Source organism: Zootoca vivipara, chromosome Z1, assembly GCF_965207765.1.
Source record: "Zootoca vivipara chromosome Z1, rZooViv2.hap1.1, whole genome shotgun sequence".
Taxonomy (NCBI): Eukaryota; Metazoa; Chordata; class Lepidosauria; order Squamata; family Lacertidae; genus Zootoca; species Zootoca vivipara.
Window position 1 is genome coordinate 75,590,997 of NC_142583.1, and position 22,067 is coordinate 75,613,063.

Consider the following 22,067-nt stretch of genomic DNA (forward strand, 5'->3'; position numbering starts at 1 on the left):
TTCAGCATATTCTATTAATTTAACTTGCCAGTCTTCTTTAGTTGGGGCACCTTCTTCTTTCCAATGTTGTGCTAGTAATGTCCATGCAGCAGCTGTTGCATACATAAATAAATTCTTTTGTGCTTTTGGTAAGTCCACTCCTGTAATACCTAATAGGAAAGCTTCTGGTTTTTCTTAACAAATGTTATTTTAAACATCTTCTTCAGTTCATTATATATCATTTCCCAATATTTATTTATAATTTTACAATCCCCCCACATGTGGAAAAGTGTTCCTTGTTATTTTACATTTCCAACACTTGCTTTCCATAGTTTTATACATTTTTGCTAGTTTGACTGGAGTTAAGTACCATCTATACATCATTTTCATATAATTTTCTTTAATCACCGCACATGCTGTAAATTTAAACAGATTGTACATTTTTGATATTAACTTTATATCATTTTCTATTATTTCTCTCTGAGAAATTGAAATTTTGTGCGAAAATCCTCTTTTTGTCATTCTTAAATATTTCATTTAACTGAAAATATTGGAACCATTCTGTTAAATTCTCTCTTTGTTAAATTCTTTCAATTTTAATTGACTTTCTATAAACAACTCTCTGTATGTAGTCCATAAACAACTCTCTGTATGTAGTCCATTTAGTGTCCATATTTATTTCCCCCCCCCTTAATATTGGACAGTGTTCTTGAAGCTACGAACATGAGTTTGACCAAACTGCGGGAGGCAGTGCAGGACAGGAGTGCCTGGCGTGCTATGGTCCATGGGGTCACGAAGAGTCGGACACGACTAAACAACAACAACAATATTGCCTCTAGAGGAGAAAGCTGCCATGGTGTTTTTTTGTTCTAGTATTCCTTTATACTTCTCCCAAACTTTAAATATCGCTTTCTTATAATATGATTTTGAAAACTTTGATGTCCTCATGGCTTTTCATACCATAAGTACGCATGCCAGCCAAATCTATTGCCATGACCTTGCAAATCTAATAGATCTGTATTTTTTTATTTTATCCATTTCCGGATCCAACAAATACACTTGTATTTGTATTTGTTGGGTGCTAAACATTTCTAATCCCCTGGAATCAGCAATTTTTAAGAGCCACTTAAGCTAGGCTAAGCTTCCCATGTCCAGGAAATAGCCTGGTTAAAGGGCCATTAAGACACAAAGGATCGAAAAGACTTGAGTGGTGCCTTTCCCTAAACAGATAAAGCCAGAGCTTAGAGAGGTTAGAAATAGGAGTTGTGTGACTGAGATGCAAAGCAGCAAACAGAGAACAATGTCTGGTGTCTGTTTTGGATCCAAGGCTGTGCCCATGGGAGAAGCAAAACCCCCTCGGAGTGCCGATGCGATGAACCCCTCCATGTTGGAGGTTTCCAAAAGGAACCACTGAGATTGGGGTGGTAAACAGCAATAAGTAGGATGAGTTACCTGCCCTTCACCCTAAGGCCCCAGGGTGGCTTACGACAATTAAAACACCATGTTAAAAGCAGTTTAAAACCACTACAGATATAAGGTGGGCTCTAAACCTGCCCACCCCAGATGTCAAACTTCCTGCCTGTTTCATCCTGGCTCTATCCTGTTCCTGAACCCACAGGCTGACCCACCCGGTTTCTGCCTGGAAATGCCCACCAAGTGACGCTTCCCTTCCTTCCTTGGACCCCAACAGTCTGCCAAGGCTGAGCAGCTGGACTGGCCCCTGTGGCTCACCTGTAAAGGAAGCACCTGAGTGATTGGGGTTGCTGGGGTTGCCACAGGATCTTGTGGGGCAGCCAACCAGAGGGAGCCGCTCCAAGGGCAACCAGGGCCTGAAAGCAAAGCAGGTGCAGAAGTGGGAGGGCTCCCTCTTCCCTGCAGGGCAGAATTCCCCCTTCTGCAATGAGGAACTGAGGCAGGAGAGGAGCTGGTGTTTGGCAGCTAGCAGCTTTTGTTGCTCAGAAATGATTCCTGCCATTCAAGGAGCTCTCAAATGAAGTCCCCTCCCTTGCAGAATCTGCCGCTTCAGCCCTCCAAGGAAGCAGCAGCTGCAGCCTCTAATCCGGAGGCCTTTCACCAACCTGACCTACATTCTCCGTCGGGAGAATATGGGGATCGCTTCAGCTCTCCCCCACCAGCTGGAGATGCGCCACCCTCACTCTTGCTTACTTCGGATCCAGAAGCTGATCCAGAAGCATTTTGCAAGTGCTGTGTGCTGAGCAGCCTAGCCTTGGCATGGGCAGGATCTGGCCCAGCCCACGACCCCCAGACTCAGAGCTGACCTGGCTGGACCATTTTGCCACTTCTCTCTCCCCCCCCCCGCTCCGCCGTGCCCAGTCCTGCTGGGTGCTCCTTCCTTAAGGCGTTGCTGCTCGTCTGCCCCATGGAGAGGAGGGCGCTTGGGGCGGAAGTGCAGGCGCTTTTGCCACCTGAGGCCGGTGCTTCCCCCTGCCTGTGGCTGGGCCGGCTGCGTCCAGAGGGAAAGCAGGAGGCCAGGGGGCCTACGGAACCTCCTGCTGCAGGAGGGAAGCAGAAAAGGGGCAGAAGCTCCGGGCCCCCTGGCTCATCCCGGGGCAGGCGCTTGTCGGAGGGGGCCGGGGCGCGCTCCCGGCGCCTCCTTGGCCCGAGCGAGGGGCGCTGGCCAGGCTCCTCCGCCCTCCTCCGCCTGCCGTGGCCTCGGGCGCCGCGCTTCTGCCTGGGCGGAGCCAACCCCGCCAAGCCCCGCCCCGCCGGCCGCACCTGATCCTGCTGCCGGCGACGCTACCTGCGCGGCGGGCGGAGTGCGGACCGGAGTGACGTCAGCGCCCCACCTGGGAGTGGGCGGGGCCACGCGGCAGCCCAGGCAGCGAGCGAGCGGGCGAGGAAGGAGAAGGACCAGACGCCGCCGCCGCCGCCGCCGCCGCGAGACGGAGCGCGAAGCAGGAGCCAGCGAGCGCGCGCCCGCGCCCCGACGGCTCGGTGGGCCTCGCTTGCGCCCGGGATGGGGCTGGCGCGGCGCCCTCCGCCCGCGGCGCCCCTCCGCCTGCTCCTCTCGTGCCACCTCCTGCTGCTCCTGCCGCCGCCGGGGTCCCCGGGGGCGCCGCCCGCCGCGCGGCCCCGCATCGCGCGCCTCTTCCCGGGTAAGACCCCCCCCTTAGCCGCGGCGACCAGGATGGCGGGCAGCGGCACCGCCCTCGCCCCTCGCCGTCTGCCTGGCACGCCCAGGCGCAGCGCGCGCTCCCGGGGGAAGCGGCGTCTCTGGGCGCCCCGCCCGCCCGCCCGCCTGCCTGGCACGGCGATGCCCGAGCGCCTTTGCCGCAGCCGCGGCGCTGCCCGTTCCCGCCGCCGCCCGCCGCCTGGAGGGGAGGGGGGATGCCCGCGCCTGGGCGCAGCTGGCCCCGCCAGAGCCGGGCTATTGTCTCCGTCCCCTGCTGCGCGGACCCGGCTGGGCGCGGAAGGGCGAGGCCGGGGGCGCGGGGAAGGCGCTCGCCTGGTCCCGGCGCTCGGAGCTGGTGCGGGGCAGCGGGGGCGGACCAAGGGCTGCCGGGGCTCAGGGGGCGGCAGTCTGCCCCCCCCCGGCAATGGCACTTCTTGCTGCAGCGGGTCCCGGGGCAGGTGGCACCCGATCAGTCAGCATGGGCAAAGGTCCGGAGCGCTGGGGTGCTTGAGGTGCTGCGGGCCGCCAGCCAAGCCTGCAAGATCTTGTTGGCCTCTTCATGTTGGAAGCGACTCCCTGGGGCCAAGCCCTGAGCCCCCTGCCTGCCTCTCAAACCCCCGAAAGAGGAGGAGTGGGACGGGGAGGGTTCCGCGTCTAGGGCAGGCTTTGCTGGAGCAACACTGCGCAGCAAGCAGCGGGAGAGAGAGCTAAAGGAATCGAGCAGAAAAGGGGCAAAGGCTGCGGTGAGGTGGCCGCCGTGGACAAGAGGGTGGATTTAAAACCTGGAAGACTTTTTTAAAATGCCCTTTGGTGGACCAGGTGCAAGGTAAACCAAGGAGGGTCTAATGGCAAGAATGGTTGCAGAATTTAAAGGTGGGGGTTACAGTTATTCAGCACTTTGACAAGCGGGTGGGTCAGAATGTAGGATTGAAAACAGCAAATTGCGAGCAAGCAGCATGTGGTTGAACTCTAATTCACTGCCACAAGCTGTAGTGATGATCCTCAACGGGGGGGGGGGGCTTTAAAATAGAATTAAGACAAATTAATGGGGGACGAGACTATCTGTGGCTCCTGCCATGACAGCCATGTTCTGTCTGGGGATGCCCAGCAAAGGTCTCTGGGAATCCCAAGCAGGGAGGGCTCACAGGTCCTGCTGGAGGACTTCCTGGAATAGGCATGACAGGCTTGATCCTATACCAGGGGTCAGCAACCCTCAGACCATGTGGGGGGCCGGACTATATTTTGGAAAAAATATATGAACTAATTCCTATGCCCCACAAATAACCCAGAGATGCATTTTAAATAAAAGGACACATTCTACTCATGTAAAAACACACTGATTCCTGGACTATCCATGGGCCGGATTGAGAAGGCGTTTGGGCCGCATCTGGCCCACGGGCCTTAGGTTGCCTACCCCTGTCATATACTGTCCAGGACCGGCTATGGAAGGCTTGCACCAGCCACTTGCAGCGATCCACAACCTTCAATAGATGGCAGCTGAAATGTGCTCTTTGTGGGGCTGCCCTTGAAGACAGTGCAGAAGGCACATATTATACCAAGACCAAGACTGGTTGGTGCTGTGCTTGAGGGCCTGAGTCAAAGTGCTTATGGGGTTTCTGTTTGCTTTTTAAATATGTTTTAAGTAAGATTTTCCAAATGTAACAAGTGTGTGTCTATTTTGGCATGCAGAGCCCTCATTGACTTGCTCCCAAACACCTGAAGCAGTGACACTGTCCAGTCCAGACCCACCTAGATGTTGGGGTCTGCAGGGAGGCCTTGCTGGGAGCTCCACTGGATGTGTGTGTGTGTGTGTGTGTGTGTGTGTGTGTGTGTGTGTGTGTGCACGAGAGAGAGAGGCTCTTCTTCTTGGTGGCCCCTGAGATGGTGGCACCCAGCGGCACCTGCCCTTATTACTGTATGCATGTCATGTTAGGTAACAGTGTGCCTTTTGTCCAGGCCTTTTGGGGTGGAGGATGAGATTGGAATATCCCTCCTCTCATCGCCGTGTTGTTGCTGTTTCTGACTCCTCTTGATTCAAGTTCGTTTGTGGTCCTGTAACATTTCTGTGTTGCCTAGTTTGCTTCTTGTAATGTGTTGTTCGTCGTCCAGCCCTGGCCTCCATGGCGAAGGGCAGGCTGTAAATGCGCAGCAACATATAAAAATCCTGCAGCAAAGAGTTCTGCAGTTGAAGCAAGTGTTGCATCTCTTTGGCTTGATTCTGCTGCTGGTCATTTTGCCTGCATGAGCCCAAGGCTGCCATGAAGGACGCTTGGTTCCCTCTGTGCCTTACAAGTCCTGCTATGTCCTCTAATTGGTTCCTTCCCAGCAACTGCTCTGGCTTCCTCCTTGAGGACATTGTTGCAGGTTGTGATTGCTTGAGTTGCCCTGCATTTTTAGTTATGCTCCTGGAGGCCCTTAGTCCTACTCACAGCATTCCAGACAGGAGCCAGGGCAGGGGGCGCATCTAGAACCTTGCATTCCTCCCTAATTCATATAAGGCAGAGGGCCTAGAACAGGGGGCAGCAAACTTTTTCAGCAGGGGGCCAGTCCACTGTCCCTCAGACCTTGGGGGGGGGCGGACTATATTTTGAAAAAAAAATATGAACGAATTCCTATGCCCCACAAATAATCCAGAGATGCATTTTAAATAAAAGGACACATTCTACTCATGTAAAAACATGCTGATTCCTGGACGGTCCGCGGGCCGGATTGAGAAGGCAATTGGGCCGCATCCAGCCCCCGGGCCTTAGTTTGGGAACCCCTGGCCTAGGAGAAGGAAGTCTCTTGTTCAAATCTCACTTCTGGCCTGAAATGACTAAATAGCCTCAGGCATCATCATGACTTCCCCGCTTCACCCCAGTGATGGCTAAGTGAGATGATATACAGGAAGTGCTTGGCACACTAAAGCTTTTATACCAATGCTCAAGACTGTTACTTTTTTCCCAACTCGCATAAGATGAAGCAGCAATCACAGATGATGCGATCTGTTCTTGTTTTTCTCTGAAACCCAACAGCTTGGGGACATTCTCTGTGCATTGAGCTACCAACATGAGTCTGACCAAACTGTGGGAGGCAGTGCAAGACAGGAGTGCCTGGTGTGCTCTGCTCCATGGGGTCACGAAGAGTCGGAAATGACTAAACGACAAAACACCTCGGGGAACAAACAGAGCGGAGGAGAATCCCTCTCCCTTGTTCTGCCAGAGGGCAAGGGCAGGTGCAATGGCCAATGCCCTCCCTTCCTCCCTTGCTTCTGGCTTGGTTTATAAGACCATCAGGAGAACCTGACTGCTGCTGAATCAGACCGAGGCTGGGGGGGGGGTGTTGTTCAGCTAGCCAGCCAGTGAGTGGAAGTTCCCGTGCAGGACTTGTGGGCGATTCCCAGCTGCTGAGCGCTTGCTTCAAGCCCTGCTATACTGGAGAGCTCCAGTTGGGAACTCCAGGGAGGACCCATTCCCACAGGAGCTTCTATTTAGTGCCTAATGCAAGCCCCCTCCAAACAACAGGGAGACCCTTTACTTGCCCCACACCTGACCCCCTGCCTGGAGTCCCTAATTAATATGTTCAAAAGCGCAGGTCCCAATATGAACCTTTGGGGAACTCCACTTTCTACATCCCTCCTTTTGGAGAATTTATTCCCACGCTCTGCTTCTTGCTTATACAGCAGTTCCTGGGCTACCAGGGGCCTCTCCTCTTACTCCACAACATCCAAGTTTCCTCTGGAGTCTTTGGCAGGTAGTTGACACCTGAAGTGTGATGTCATTTGGATCCTTTCTGTCCGTCAGCTTGCAGATATTCTTCAGAGAACCCCAAGAGCAGAGCAGCCTGGGAGGCAGGAGCTTCCCCTGAAGAAGCTGTCCTGCTCTGCTTCTGCCTGGCCTGCTCTGCTACCGGTATCTGCTTGGTCATTGTGTCTCTGACAATATGTTCCACCACTTTAGCCAAGCGGTTTGTAATTTCCAGGATCCTCCTGGATCTCTTTTTTAAAATTGGTGTGGGTTGGTCATGTTCCAGTCCTCAGATCTGGAAGCTGATCTGAGGGACAAGGGACATTTTTTTGTTTGCAGATCAGCCATTTCACATTTTTGTTCTTTGAGAACTCTCAGGTGGGCCAGAGGCTTGGGCCAAAGTGTGTGTTCCCTTTTTGCCTCATTTCTCGGGGAAGCTGCTCTGACTCTGTTCATTCACCATGCTGGCATCCTCTTGGCCTTCCTTGATCTGCAGATATATGCAGATACTAGCTTTCATTATTGTGGCTTTGAAACACGCCCAGGCATTCCATAGCAATCTGACCCTTTTTATATGGCCTTTTTAACGGCCCCCTCATTGGGGGGAAGTTTCTTCTTTTGAAGTCTGTTGTTGATGCTTATCTTGAATGGGAGACCACTTGGGCTACTGTTCTCAGTCCATTCAACAACACCTAACATTTCACACCAATCTGGTGACTTCTGTTTCAGTGTGTCTGTCTGAAGAAGTGTGCATGCACACAAAAGCGCATACCAATGAGAAACTTAGTTGGTCTCTAAGGTGCTACTGGAAGGAATTTTTTTATTTTGTTTCACTTCCACACCAAGTTCTGGGAACCACTTTGGATTAAGCCCAGCATTGCCCTGTCTCTGGTTGGTTCCTTGGCCAGCTATTCTAGCAAACCGTCATGGAGGGTGTGCTCTGGTCACACACGGCCTGCGCTGGTCTAATTGAAATTGCCCATGGCTGCAGCACTTCCTTCTTGGGAGGCCTTTCTGAGTTCATGCTCCATCTCAAGATCACCCTGGGTGTTTGGGTCCCCAGGGCTAGATGTCTTTAGGGGCCCCCACTTTGCAGGCTCTACGCTTGACTCCTTGCATGTAGACTGGCACCCTCACATCTGCAGCCAGCCAGCATCCAGGTCCCTTGGCAAGGGCTTGCCTGTATCAGGGCTGTCTTGCCTCCCAGAAACCAGGACAGCTGCCCTCGGGTCTGGCAGGATCGCTGAGCCGAGGTGCCCAGTGTCCTCTAAAAGGGAACAAGGCTGGCCAGGCTTTGTGGTTAGTGGGCAGTGGGGAGAGGCTGCATGCCTGGCAGGGGTGAGGCCTTGCTTCTCTTCAGAGGAGACTCTGCCGCTTCCCACCCGACTGGGGAGCCTGCCCTGCCCCCCCCCCCCGGCCTCTGGTCACACACGGCCTGCCTTGTCTCTGTGTTGTGCCTGAGGCCCTTAGCCTTGGCCTCCTGCCCCTGGAGCACACTGGGGTGTTTGTCTGGGGGCTGTGCAGGGGCCGCCCGGCAGCTCAACCCCCGTGGAATGTGGGGCCACATCCAGCTGGGTGCTCAGCAGCTTTCCGGGAAAGGGCAGGTTGAGTGCTGGGATTCTGCTGCAAGAGGGCGGAGGCCAGGATCTCTGGGGTGCCCAGCTGGGCTCTCCCCTTGGGCTGCTCCGAAAGGGGCCTGGGCTGGGGCAGGATGGCTCCCTTACCCTGCCTGATCTGACCAGCCTCTGCAAGGAGGGCCCCATTTTCTCGACAGGCGTCTCCATAGCCAAGTCTTATGCAAAAGGTGGGAAGGGAGGGTGCAGGTCGGGCCCCGTGCAGGATGTGGGAAGGGTCATGTGTTTTATTTTGAGAGAATTGCAGACAGCTCCTATTCTGGAATACCAGGGGGGGGCACAAAAACGTGTATTTAAGACAGCAACATCCCAAGCACCAGAGGATGATCAGCAGGCAGCCATGGAAACCGGAGAGAATGGCACCCCCAGCCACTTCAAAAGCGTCTCTGGGGTGGGGCTGAGCCCCCCTTCCTCCCATACAGGGACTGGGGTGCCTCTCAGGCTCCAGAGGGGGTGACTGAAAGCTTGCAGGGGGTGGCAGATGGTTTTTATTGGGGTGTGTTTGGGGGTCTCAGGACTCAGGCTTCCCCCAGCAAAGAGTCTCCACCAAGGAAGCCCTCCAGGGGATTCTGGGGACAAAGAGGCTGCAGGCTGCTTGGGGGGATCTTCAGTGGAGGGTCCCTCCATGGGGCCCCACCCAGGCATCCCCCCACTTGCTCCCCCCATGTGCGTTGGAGAGTGGGGACTGGAAGGGGTTGCCCTTCTGTGCGAAGTTGACTGGCTCCCTCTGCAACTCAGAGCCAGGCTCGTCTCCTGGGCACTGCCTGGCAGTGTGTCTTGTGATGGCTGGGGGCCTGTGCCAGGTTTCCAGGGCTGTGGGTTTAGGCAAGCCACTGAACAGTGCTGCACAGGGAACCACAAATACCTGCAGAATAAGGAGCCAAAACGGACTGAATTCTGTACATCAATAGATTTTAGCAGGGAGGTAAAACCTTTCAGTGTAGGAACGCTGCCTTAAGCCAAGTCTTACGCATTGGGGACCCTGTAGCTCAGCACGGGCAGGCAGCAGCAGCCCTGCAGGGCCCAGGCAGGCATCTCAGCCGACCCTCCTGGCAGCTGCTGATGGTCTTGTCCTGGGCTGCAGGGTCTCTGGGTGCCCCTTTCCCATGGCTTTGGGGTGTGCCCTGCTCCCCAGACCTGCAGAAGGGGCAACTCCTCTGCCTTCCTCTGCAGTGGCCAGGCGGGTGCTGCTCCTTGGCCAGTTGGGCAGGGACGTTCTTGCCTAGGCGGAGTGATGTGGCCTGTGCATCTGACTGTGGCCTGGGGCTAGTTTAAGTGGCGGCTGCCAATCCCAGAGAAGGGAGGAGCCCAGCCAGCAAGAGGCCTCAGGGGGAGGCTGGTCCTCTGGCATCTTTGCGGGCCCGCCCAGGTGCCAGGAACAAGCCGCTGGCGGGCGGGCGGGGCTGTGGGTGGGGAGTCCCTCTTGGCACTGGGGAGTGCCTGGCACAGGGGTGGCATGTATGAGCCCCTGGGCCCCATTTCCCTTGGTCAGAGGGTGGTCTTGAGGGGTGGGGGGCTGGCACTTCTTGCAGGGGAGCTGCTTCCTTGGCCCACTCCCTCCAGCTGCCTGGCCTACTCTGCAAAGAGGAATGGGGCCTCTTTCCTCTCTGGGGCTGCATGTCCTCCATTGGGCTGCCTGGACGCAGAATCTCTCCCTCTGGCATCAGCAGTGCAGCCCTGGAGTGGGGAAGGGCCCTTTGCTCTGAAACGGTCCCCCCTGGGGGCTGTGGGGCTGCCTCTCTGGGACCGCCAGAGCCCCCAGCCCTGCTTTGCCCGTTGTGCGGCACCTGACTGCTTGCAGCCGCGGAGGTTCCCCTTTAATTAGTGGCAGGGATTTCTCCGAGGCAAAGCCAGCCGCTGCCTTATCTGCTGCAGGGAACTGCCATCACCCACAGAGATCAAGTTCCCACACTGGTGCTTCCCACACACGCTTGGAGGGGGGTGCAAGGGGGGGGGCTCAGTGGTTACTTGAAGGCTACTGAAATGGCGGACTTGGCACTGATTCCTGCCTGGGGGGGGGCAACTCCCTTTGTCTCCAGTGAGTCTTCACCCCCCCCCCCCAATGCAACCTCCCATGCTGTTCAGACGGCCCTTCTTGGAGCTGAAGGGGCTTTGAGAAGCAGGTTTGGGGCAGGATGGGGGGGGAGACACAAGGAGAGGGGAGCCCCACATGCACTGGGTCGTTCCAGCTCTAGAGCTCTCCTCAGGTGCTTCTGGGGGTGCCAAGCCCCTTGGTTTTGCTTCTGTTGTGGGGTGGTGGCCCCCGAGCAGAGCAGAACACCTTGTGAGGGACCCTCCCCCCCAAAAAAATCTACTGATTCTTCTTTCCACTTCTTCCTTCACCTGCCTGCCTTGCTCTGGGCCCTGGTCTCTCACTGGCTCAACTTGGGGATCAGTACCAGAACCCCCCCTCCAATGATATGGTTGCAGTGGGGAGGGTGCCCCTTTGCTGCAAGGCAGACCCCCCCCTCCGAAAGGGCCTTGGCTCAGACAGGATTTTGTCTTCAGCCCCCCCATCCTTGTGGCCGTCCTCTGGACACTTTCCCATTTGTCCATCCCTAGACAAGGCCCTTTAGGCGAGATGGCAAAGCAAAGCGAAAATGAGTGGGTCCATTAGGACAGGCCTGCGTCAGGCCTTTGGGCTGCCGTATCCTGCAGCTGACTCATTCTGTAACTTGTGGTCTCCTTCGAAACCCTGAGATCCTTTCTATACGACTGGATGACCTTTAAGGTTCCTCCCAATTCTCTGATTCTATCAGCCAGATGACACCACCCTGCCTGTTTTTTGTGCATCGGCTTATTCTTCCCCACTTAAGTGCAGAATTTTACATTTAATCTCTGTTGAAATTCCTTTTGTTAGTTTTCTCCATCTGTTTCTGTTGACTTCAAACTCCAGCAATGGCTGGACTTCACCACCCCAGGCCTTCTGTAATGGGCTGCGAGGGACAGTGATGGCTACCAGCTTGGATGGCTTTAAAAGAGGAAGCCGCCCAGAGTGGCTTATTATGTTGTTGTTGTTGTTGTTGTTGTTGTTGTTGTTGTTGTTGTTGTTGTTGTTATTATTATTATTATTATTATTATTATTATTATTATATTCATGGAGGAGGAGAGGGCTCTCGGTGGCTCCTAGCCCTGGTGACTATGGTATGTTCCTCCTCAGCTACCAGGGACAGAATCCAATGAAACTGAATGTTGGAAGATTCAAAAAGATAAGAGGAAGGAGGCAGAGGCAGTAATGTCTCTGACTGCCAGTTTCTGGAAACCACGAGAGGAGAGAAGTCTCTTGTTCTCACATCCTGCTTGTGGGTTTTCCAGAGGGATCTGGGAGAACAGGATGCTGGACTAGATGGGAGGGGCTGTTGTAGTTCTCAGCAACTTCGATGGCTTCTTTAAAAAAAGGCTATTTAACTCACGTGGTAGATTCTGGTGGCAGACGTGGCTTGCAGAGGATGGATGGAGGTGGGGGCAGGTTGGGAGAGGGGCCCTACTTCCTAGCCCCGTGGCTTGTGCTCTGGGGGTGGGCTCAAAACAAGATGAAGAAAGATGGTTTCCTGCCTTGGGTGGCCACGTGGGATTTTCTGTGCCTGGGCCCTGGGCTGGGGCGTTCAGCCCTGAGCCAGAAGAATGTGGGCCCAGCCCAAGGCTTTGCTGGCTGAGCTCCAGCCTGGCTACAGAGCCACTGGTGCTCCCTGCCAACCCAGCCTTGGGGGACTTGGCTCTGCCTGCCACCTTGCATGCCACTCCGGCCATGGCCTGCTGTCACCGCGGAGCATCTGGCCTGGCCGGGGACGATGGTGGCAGCTGCCCCTGCCTCTCTTCCCCCACTCTCAGCAAGGCGGTTAGTGCAGAAGCTTTTCTGCGGCGCTGCTCTGGCCTCTGGCTGCTCCTTCAGATTTCTGCTCTCAAAAGATGTGATTGTTTGTGGCTCTCTGCGTGCTTGTGCTCAGACAATGCCTGCCAGGCTAGGCCCAGAGGCGCCAGCTCCCTCACAGGCTGCCCCACCCGCCCTCAGCCTTGAGCCTCCGTGTGCTGACAAGGAAGCAGTTTGAAAGCATACCAGTGCAAGTAGATAAATAGGTACCACTGTGGCAGGAAGGTAAACGGCATTTCTGTGCACTCTGCTTTCTGTCACATGGCCCCGTTGCGCCAGAAGCGGTTTAGTCTTGCTGGCCACATGACCAGGATAGCTGTCTGTGGACAAACACCAGCTCCCTTGGCCTGAAAGCGAGATGAGTGCCACACCCCACAGTCTCCTTTGACTGGACTTAACTGTCCAGGGGTCCTTTACCTTGACCTTTGATCCTCTGGAGTGGGCCCATGAAAGGAGTGCCTGGGCTGGGTGGGTGGGGGGCAGGCCACCCCATTCCCACCAGTTGACTGGCTGCAGCAACACTGGAACCTGTAAGATGGGGAGGGGCAGGTCTGTCTGCATCACTTCTGCATGCACAGAAACGGGAGGGGAGCAGTGGCCTTTGGGGTGCAAGGAAATTGAAGGAAGGTCTGATTGCCTCCCTTCAAAAATATTGCAGAGCTGGGGGGGGGGGAGACGGGGCAGGTTGACTCTCCTGTGAGGAAAGGACTTTTTTGTTTAGGGAAAAGGCAAGGGAAGTGGGACACGAAAGAGGGGCATAGAGCACGCGGCCGGGAGAACGTGGGCAGCAGAACAATCTTTTCCTCTCTTTCTCTTAACCCTGGGAGCTGTGGGCATCCGGTGAAGCTGAGGGTTGGGAGGTTCAGGGCTCTGCAAGTGTCACCAGCTGCCCACCTGGGTTGCAGTCCTGGAAGGCGGCTGGCAGGCAGCCTCTGTGCCGCTGCCCTTTTCTGTTGGCCCTTCCCACAACGCCCATCACCTGCCAGGAGCCTCCTGGGATGTTTGCTGAGAAGTGGCTGCCAAAGGTCAGCCTAATCTTTACTGGAAGCTTCCTGCTGGCAGCCCTGCCCCTTTTCTTCCTGCTCCTTGGGGGGGGGGCTGAGAAATGTCCTGACAACTGCCCCCCAACAGCCTTCTCTTTGTTGGGCTTTCTCTTTGCCTTTGATAGCAAAATAGGGACCCCACCGGCTGCTATGCGAAAAAGGAAAGGAAAGCAGCAATTAAAGCACATCCTGTTAAAAGTGGCAACAAAAGCCCAGCCACTCCTCAGGAGGCCCCCTCTCTCGACCCCCACCCCAGCGACCCCCACCCCACAGTGGGGGAGAGTCTTGCTGTCAAGCAGGAACTTGTGGTGCCCCACATCCAGCCAGTCACTGAGAACCAGGCCCCACAGCAGGAGGGGAGGGCAGCCGGCAGCCCTTCATCGTGGCCAGAGGACTCTCACCTGCTGGGTCCTCCATTGGCATAAGAGGCTGTGGCTGAGCTGCTCAGGCAACCCTGCAAGTGGTTCAGGACTGCAAATGGTGGGCGCTGAGTGTGGCGACTGCCTCTGTGCCCGGACAGCTCTGGACATGGGGCAGGTGGCACCCAGGCATGGCTTCCATTGGGTGGGCGCAGCTGGCACAGGCTGGGGCCCCTCTCCTGCATCCTGAGAGGGCAAAGGCTGGAGGTGATGCTTGCTGTCACCATTTATTTTATTTCATTTTTATTGAATTTTTATACTGCCCTATACCTGGAGGTCTCTGGGCAGTTCCCAGAAAATATCACAATATAGAAAGTCAAAATAAGGATCTGGTGTAGGGGGCAGCAGGGGGGAAAGATCTTTTGTTGGGTTATGAGACATTCTAGAGTGGGAGTAGGGTGAAAATAAAAGGTTATGTTACTAATTGATAAAAATGGATTGAAAACAGTCTGGCTGATTAAAGTAAATAAGAAAATATTAGAATATTAGGTAATGAAATGATGGGATATAAGGGATTTGCCGAATTACAGAATAATAGAATCGTGGAGTTGGAAGAGACCACAAGGGCCATCCAGTCCACCCCCTGCCAAGCAGGAGGTTCTGATTGCGAAGTTTTGTAATTTAAAAAATGGGGTAAGAGAAGCAGAGAAGTATAAAATATTATAATTGGGAAAATGTGTTATTATTTGAAATTAAAATGATGGAAAATCTTGGAGGTTATAGGCTTAGAGCTAGAGGCAGTTGATTTTGTTGATTGAAATTACTGTAGATAGTTTTGTTACGGTATATAAAAATGTAATTGAAGTTATGATACAGTGGTACCTCGGTTTATGAACACAATTGGTTCCGGAAGTCTGTTCATAAACTGAAGCGTTCATAAACTGAAGCGAACTTTCACATTGAAAGTAATGGAAAGTGAATTAATCCGTTCCAGGTGGGTCTGCCGCATTCGTAAACCGAAAAATTGTAAACCGAGGTGTTCATAAACCGAGGTTCAACTGTATATGGAACTACTAAAGAGGATTAAAAATTGAAAATCAGAGAGGGGGGAATTGAGGAAGTCCAAATAACAATGTTAAGGGAAATTTGGGAGTAAAAAGCATTTCCCCCCTTTTTTAATGGTTTTATGTTTTTGTAGTATTGTATTTTTTATTTTTATATTGTGTTTTATGTGTACAGTATGTGTTTTATTAGAAAATGAATAAATTTCTCTAAAAAAGAAAGTCAAAATAAGAACTGTACCCCAATAACACTCAAGAACATGGGAGGGGGGTGGCCTAAAGGAGGCCCTCCTGCTGCCCCCCAACTCCTTCTCCAATGCTGCGTTGTGGGAGGGGGGCAGAGCTGGCCCCTCCTGGCAGTAGCGGGGGGCTTGCATGTCTTTGGCTGCCCCCCCACCCCTGAATTGCTGCCCCCCCCATGCCTGGCGTGTGCCTTGGGTGCTGTGTGCCGGCCAGTCACCCGCGGGTGCTCTCTTTGCAGAGGTGGAGGGGCTGGTTCAGCGCTTCTCTCACGAGGCCATTTCCAACTACAGCACCTTCCGGGTGGATCCCCGATCCCACACTCTCTACGTGGGAGCCAAGGACACCCTCCTGGCCCTGCCCGTGGGCACCATCAGTCAGGGGGCCAAGAAGGTGAGCTGGGTGGCAGCCGAGTCCCCATGGGATGGTTGGGGGGCTGGAGCCCCATGGCCCCTGCCCTCCAGGAGCAATTGGAGGGGGGGCTAGCAGGGCAAGGCGGTGGGGTTTTTTTGGGGGGGGGTGGTGTTTCTGCCATCCTGGCCAAGGCGCCTCTCTGCTGGGCCTGGAGCATCAGAGGGTGGCCCTGCCTGCCTCCCCCTTGCTTGGGTGAGGATGCTGCACGGGGGGGGGGGGGCAGGAAGAGTCCTCTTTGCCGCATTCCCCTGGTGGGGAAGGGGGAAATGGCCACTGGGAAGCCTCAGGGCCTTTCTTCCCTCTCTTCCAGATAGCCTGGAATGTGCCTGAGAATCTCCAGATCTCTTGCACCTTGAAAGGGAAAAAAGAGGTAAGTGCTGCTGGGGGGACCGACCCTTGGACTCTTCCTCTTTCTCTCTTTGGGGGCTCTGAGTGTTGCTGTGGAGAGGCCCATATCTTGGAGCCCCACAAAGCCAGAGCCAAAGGCTCCCCCCAAGGCCAGAGCGCTCCCCTCCCTGGAGTCTCTCCCTCTCGCACCCGGCTGACGGCTGCCTCCCTCTTGCCTCCCAGGCCGAATGCCACAACTTCATTCGCATCCTGGAGTTTGCCAACCGGACGCACCTCTTTGTCTGTGGGACCTTTGCCTTCAGCCCCCAATGTGGCTACATTGTGAGTGGCTGCCTGTGTGTCTGCGTCTTGGGGGGGGGGGTCTGTATTGCTTCCATTCTGACTGGGGTAGATGTCTTTCAGCCTTGGGGAGGGGCAACTCTGCAAAACCCCTTAGCACCTGCTGGAGGGGGTTTTTTGGGGGGGAGGGGCCCACAACCCTTTCCATGCTGTTCACATGCAGATATGGCTGTTCGTAGCTTTGGACAGTCTTCTCGAAGCTACGAACATGAGTTTGACCAAACTGCGGGAGGCAGTGGAAGACAGGAGTGCCTGGCATGCTCTGGTCCACGGGGTCACGAAGAGTCGGACACGACTAAACCACTAAACAACAACAACATGGCCGGGGGGGGGGGGTTCCTTCCTCTCTTGCAGAAAGTGAGAGACTTCCACACTGTGGAGCGGCAGGAGAGCGGACGGGGGAGGTGCCCCTTTGAGCCCCTGCAGCCATCTGCAGCCATCATGGCAGGTATGGAGGGAGGGGCGTCTGGCAGAACGGTGCAGCACCCACAAGCTATGGGCCACCTCAGGTGCCTCGGGAGTGCCAAGCCCCTTGTTTATGCTTCTGTTGTGGGGTGGGGGCCTGATCCTTCCCTGCCCTCGTCCAGTTGCCCTTCTGGCTTCTCCTTGCCCTGGCCTTTGCCCCTCTTGGCTCCTCCCCTTTTGCCTTCAGCCTGGCCGCTCTGCTGGGGTGCACTTGCACCCCCATCTATGAAGCCTTGAGGTGGCCCTTCCCGCTTTCCTGCTATGCCTCTTTGCCCCCTAGATGGTGTCCTGTATGCAGCCACAGTCAACAACTTCCTGGCCACGGAGCCCATCATCTCCAGAGCCACAGGGAACCCTACAGAGTTCATCCGAACAGAAAACTCCGTGGCCTGGTTGAATGGTGAGCCAGCGAAGGGAGCAGCTGCTGTGGTTGGGCAGGGTGGTGTCTTGGGATGAGGGTCTGGCAGGGGGGCTGGAGAAGTCCTTGCATGGAGCTTTGCTTGTTTCTCCCGCTGGCCAGATCCCGAATTTGTGGCCTCGGCTTTTGTGCGGGAGAGTGAGAACGGTGAAGATGACAAGATCTACTTCTTCTTCACGGAGACTGCGCGCGAGTATGACTTCTACGAGAAAGTCAAGGTTGCGCGCGTAGCCAGAGTCTGCAAGGTCAGTGCCCTGACAGGTGGGGGCTGAGGCCTGGTGCTCAGCTGGTTCTCCCCCCTTCCCTGGAAGACCCATTTCCTCCTTCCTTATGGGGCTTTGACCCACTTCCTACTCCAGCCGGCCTTCCACTCTTTGCCACAACCACCTTGGCTCAGTCCCCCTGCACCATCTCCCCCAACCCAAAATGTCTGCTGGGGGGGGGCCTCCTTGCTGTGCCTGCATTGCCCCCTCCTTCTCTGCCCGCTTGTCTGCAGGGAGACTTGGGAGGCCAGAAGACGCTGCAGAAGAGGTGGACAACCTTCCTGAAGACGCAGCTGGTCTGCTCAGACCCCGAAAGCGGCTCTGTCTTTGGCATCCTGAAGGACATGGTCACTTTGTCCTCAGACAACTGGAACGCCACCGTTTTCTATGGGATCTTTGCAGCCCACAGGTAAGGGAGGCGAGACCCATGGCAAGGCCACCTTTGGAGGGGGGCAGGGTAGGAGGGAAGGTTGGGCTGCTCCACCAGGCAGGCTTTTCTCTGCCCGGATGTGGATGCTCTGGGGGGGGGGGGTGAGGCGGCAACATCAACAAGGGCTCTTGCTTCTCTCTTGCTGGGACACCTTGTCCTGCCTGCCACGCCTGGGCACAGTGCCAGCCAGCCTTGGCAGAGGCAGCCAGCACTAAAGAGGGAGGAGCAGGACTTGGCTGGGTCTGTTTCTGGAAGGCGGAAGGAGTGGCAGGGCACCTTTGCAGGGCTTGGCTGCTGGATCAGGCCAGAGGGGAAGCCCCAAAGCTGGACCTGAATGCCAGCCGCCCCTTTCCTGTGCTTGTTGCTCAGCAAAGGGGTTTCAGAGGTAGACAGCCCTTGGAAATGGGGGCTCCACTCACTTACTGTGACACACAACTGGCAACCCGCTCCTTTCCTTGCTCCTTTCAAAGAATCCTTTTTGGGTTGCATAATGGAGGACTTTGCTCTCATCTTTCCTGGATTCCTTCCCAGCCAGTTTCATTGGGGGCCAAGTTGGAGGTGAAAGGGGGAAGCCCAGTGGCAGAATGGCTGGCCTGGCAGGGGGGAGGCTGCTTTGGTGGGGGGGGGTGCTGTCTCAGCTGGCAGAGTAGGGGTCAACTCCCCCCCCCGCCCCCTGAGTGAGGCTGCCTTGCTGGTGTCTTTCAGGAAGGAGGGGAGCGCCATTTGCGCCTACAGCCTGCACGACATCCAGAGGGCCATGGGTGGACGCTTCAAGGAGTTCCGGCGTGACTGCGACAAGTGGACAAGTGTCATGCAGGATGATGTTCCTGACCCGCGGCCGGGGGCAGTGAGTGAGGCCCTGGGGGGGTGCTGCATTGGGTGATGGGTCGCCTGGGCTTGAGCAAAGGCCCCCCCCCCGATCCTGAGCCCCGCATCCTCTCCTCCCCTCCCCTCAGTGTGTCACCAAGAGCCTGAAGCTGGAGGGCATCGGTTCCACACTGGCCCTCCCGGACCGAGTCCTGACCTTTGCTCGTGACCATCCTCTCATGGACGAGCCTGTCCACCCGCTGCCGGGCTCTCCGCTGCTGGTCCAGCTGAACACCCAGTACTGCCGGCTGGCTGCCCACCGGGTCAAGGCACTCTCTGGGCAGGAGCACGATGTCCTGTACCTGGGAACAGGTGAGGAGGTGGCTGGGCAGCAGGTGGGCATGCCAAGTGGGGAGGCAGGTATTGGAGGGGGCCAGGCTGAACTGCCCTTCTGCTCCCCCAGAGAACGGACACCTGCACAAGGTGGTCAGGATCAGGCCAGAAGCCTCCGTGGTGATAGAGGACCTGGAGCTGTTTGCTGTACCTCAGCCCATCCGCAACCTGCAACTCCACCAGGTGAGTGGCTGGTGGGTCTGGCTTGGAGCTTGCTCTCCTCTGCTGCCCAGAAGGCTCAAGGGGGACAAGGGCCAGTGGAATCTTCTCTCTCTGGCCCTGAGACCCCCATCCAAGAGGGCTGGACTTGACCTTCTTTGCCCTCCTTTTGGAGGAGGGGGTAGAGCCTGGCTCCTCTTGAGGGTCCAGCCCTTCGTGGTCCCTTCCAGACAGTGGGAGGCTGAACTGGGAGCTCACCAGTTGCCAAAGCAGCTTTTTTGAGGGGAGGGCTGCAAACTGCCATGGAAGGACCATTCCCCAAACAGCCAGGATGGTGCCTGTGTGAGTGAACAGGGAAAGCTGCCCCTCCCTCCTTCTTTGAAAGGGAACAGCTCCTGATTCTCCCACCTCTGCTTTGCTGTCTGCAGAATGGGCAGTACAGCACTTGGGCGGGGGGGGGGGGGCTGCTCCACATTTGCCTCATGTGGGAGATGCTGTGCCCCCGATGGACCTTTCCCCCACATGAATCTTTGCAGACCCCCTCCCTCCCTCCCTCCCCATGAGCAACACTCTCTTCTTGCTTCCTTTGCAGAACTGGCTCTTTGTGGCTTCCGACAGCGAAGTGACCCAGATCAGCACCTCCACCTGCGCCACGTACAGGACATGCCAGCAGTGTGTCCTGGCCAGAGACCCGGCCTGTGCCTGGAGCAGGGAGCGGGGGGCCTGCAGGGACCACCACGGGCAGGCTGGGTGAGTGAGGGTGGGGGCTTAGGGGCCCAGCTGCGAAAGCAGAGCTGCCAGGGCCCAATGCAGCCGGCCCGGCCTTCCTTGGAGCAGCTTCAGGGGCACCTCTGCTTGGAGTTGGTGGAGCCTGGAGGGACAGATTCTGCTGCCAGCCAGGTGTAGGGATTGGGGAGGCCACCACGGACATAATAATAATTATTTATTGAATTTATATACTGCCCTATATCTGGGGGTCTCAGGGAGGTTCACAAAATAAAATCAAGATATAAAACCACAAACTCTCAAAGCAGGAGGCTCATTGGGTGTTGGGCCTCTTGGAAGGCTGCCTCTTTGCCCAGCTGCTTTGCTCAGCAACTTCCCCCTTTTCCTCTCCTCAGCCTGGTCCAAGATGTGACTGCAACCAAGGTGCTGGCGCTGTGCCCCACGGAGGAAGGCCTTGCAGGTGCGTCCCACCCTCTCCTGCAGAGAGCAAGTGCTCGGGGAGTTCTCTCTGACAGTCAGCTGTGGGGCGGGAGAGGGGGAATTGTGGTTTCGGTGGAGTTCCTGCTGCCCTCCGACTCCCTCGCCTGCCTTTTCCCTGACAGAGGCTGCCCCGGTGGTTGAAATCCTGGCCCCCCTGTCTGCCCGCGTGGTCCTGCCTTGCGTCCCACAGTCTGCCTGGTCCAGCTGCGAGTGGCAGATGCCTTCCCAAGACACCTCTGCCTACGTCCTGCGCAGGGATGGGCTGGAGTTCACGGCGGCCTTAGCCACGCTGGGCGAGTACAGCTGCCACTGCACAGAGAAAGGGGTGGGCGGGGTGGTGGCTGCCTACAGCCTGGTGCCCGGTGGGCCGGGGGCCAGCAGTGCCCCTCGCTCAGAGGAGCGCAGCTACAGTGTCCTGGTGGGGGTGCTCTGCTTTGTGCTGGGCGTCCTGGTGAGCAGCGGCTGCCTCCTTGTGCACGAGCGGCGGAGGAGAGAGCGCCTCCAGCGGGAGCTGATCTGCCGCGAGCGGAATGGGCTGGACCTGATGCAGTCGACCACCACCAGCTGCAGCCACGAACCCCAGACGCCCAGCTCCCCCGAGGATGAGCGCCACCCACTGGCCAACAGCAAGAAGAACGGCAGCCTCAATGGCTACCCCCACCTCTACATCAACGAGCTGGACACGGAGCAGGCCCGCATCTACCTGGCAGGGGTCCCCCTGGCCAAGTGCGACGAAACCTCCATCTAGAAGGGGGCGTCCCGCTCACTCTTGCCGGTTGGCTCTCTGGAAGTGGCTGCCATAGGAGGTTGGCTGCCCCAACCTCCCAGAGATCTCTCTGGGGCCGGGGCAAGTTTGTTTGGGGGCCTTCTGGGCTGCTGCTGCTCCTGGCAGAAGGGCAGGCTGAGCGACTCCTTCCCATGTTGGGAGGCCAGAGGGTCCCCCTGGCTTTCTGGTGGCCAGGGAGAAGCAGGGAGCTGTGAGAGAGGCTGCAGGGCTGGTTTCCAGGGCCTGGAGAAGCCCCTGACTGTGCCTGAGTGATGCTTACTGGAAAGTTTGGTTTGCCTGCCTGCCTGCCACCCTCTCTGCAGAGGCCCTTCTGCCTGAGCCTGCCAGGCTCAGCCATGTTGCCCGAGGGGGCCATGAGTGCCTGGCCCTGGGACCTGCTGTGAAGGACGTGCCAAAATGCCCAGTGAGGGGCGGTGCCTTGGCACATGGAGCCCCCTTGCCAGTTGAAGCGGCAGCACCTGGAATGTTTACTGGGGGGGGGGTGACCTGTTCCCCTCACCACCCACCTCCATTTCAATCCCTGCATCTGCTCTTTGGACCGAAGAAGGCAGTCAGACTGTCCCGCTCCTCCTAGCAGATTCGGACTGATAAATGTGAAGGATGCTCCATGTGGGAGCAAAGGACCTTTTGGAATACCTCCCTCCTGCTCAGTCTTGGAGGGGCACAGACTCTGTGGTTCCCCACCTTTTGAATGTGGCCAAATGTGTACCCTGGTCAGAGATCTCATATCCTGGATCTCATATATGAGGCAGAGATCTCATATCCTGGATCTCTGCCTCCCCCCCCCCCTTTTGATGTCCCACAGGGTTTTTGCTTCCCAAGAAGTTGTACCAGGGACCATCTTTCTGTGAAACGGGTGTTGTGCTCTCCTACTGTTGTATTTTGGTTGTTTTAATTTCTTGGTTTTGTGACTTATTAAAAGGGATGAAACTGAGGAGCACAGTGTCTCTGGTGCTCTAATCCTGCTTGCTGGTTTCCCACAGGCTGCTGCTT

The 22,067-nt window shown here is 56.1% G+C and overlaps 1 protein-coding gene across 1 annotated transcript; it reads left to right on the top strand.

The window, feature by feature from the left end:
* The first annotated feature begins 2,733 nt into the window (after nt 1–2,733).
* On the top strand, nt 2,734–22,008 carry SEMA4F (ssemaphorin 4F). The gene is made up of 14 exons (XM_035134533.3): nt 2,734–3,095; nt 15,287–15,438; nt 15,770–15,829; nt 16,030–16,128; nt 16,501–16,594; nt 16,892–17,011; nt 17,132–17,274; nt 17,526–17,701; nt 18,428–18,569; nt 18,679–18,901; nt 18,993–19,105; nt 19,674–19,831; nt 20,203–20,267; nt 20,410–22,008. Exons 1-14 carry the CDS (start codon nt 2,957–2,959, stop codon nt 21,033–21,035), a joined length of 2,310 nt encoding a protein of 769 aa, XP_034990424.3. The 5' UTR covers nt 2,734–2,956; the 3' UTR covers nt 21,036–22,008.
* Nucleotides 22,009–22,067: the final 59 nt, after the last annotated feature.

What these genes read in the sequence shown, in the direction of transcription:
- SEMA4F (XM_035134533.3), top strand. Translation starts at nt 2,957, where the DNA reads ATGGGGCTGGCGCGGCGCCCTCCGCCCGCGGCGCCCCTCCGCCTGCTC. An exon ending in GACCACCACGGGCAGGCTGG is followed by an intron (nt 19,832 to 20,202) that starts GTGAGTGAGGGT and finishes TCCTCTCCTCAG; the next exon opens with CCTGGTCCAAGATGTGACTG. An exon ending in CACGGAGGAAGGCCTTGCAG is followed by an intron (nt 20,268 to 20,409) that starts GTGCGTCCCACC and finishes TTTCCCTGACAG; the next exon opens with AGGCTGCCCCGGTGGTTGAA.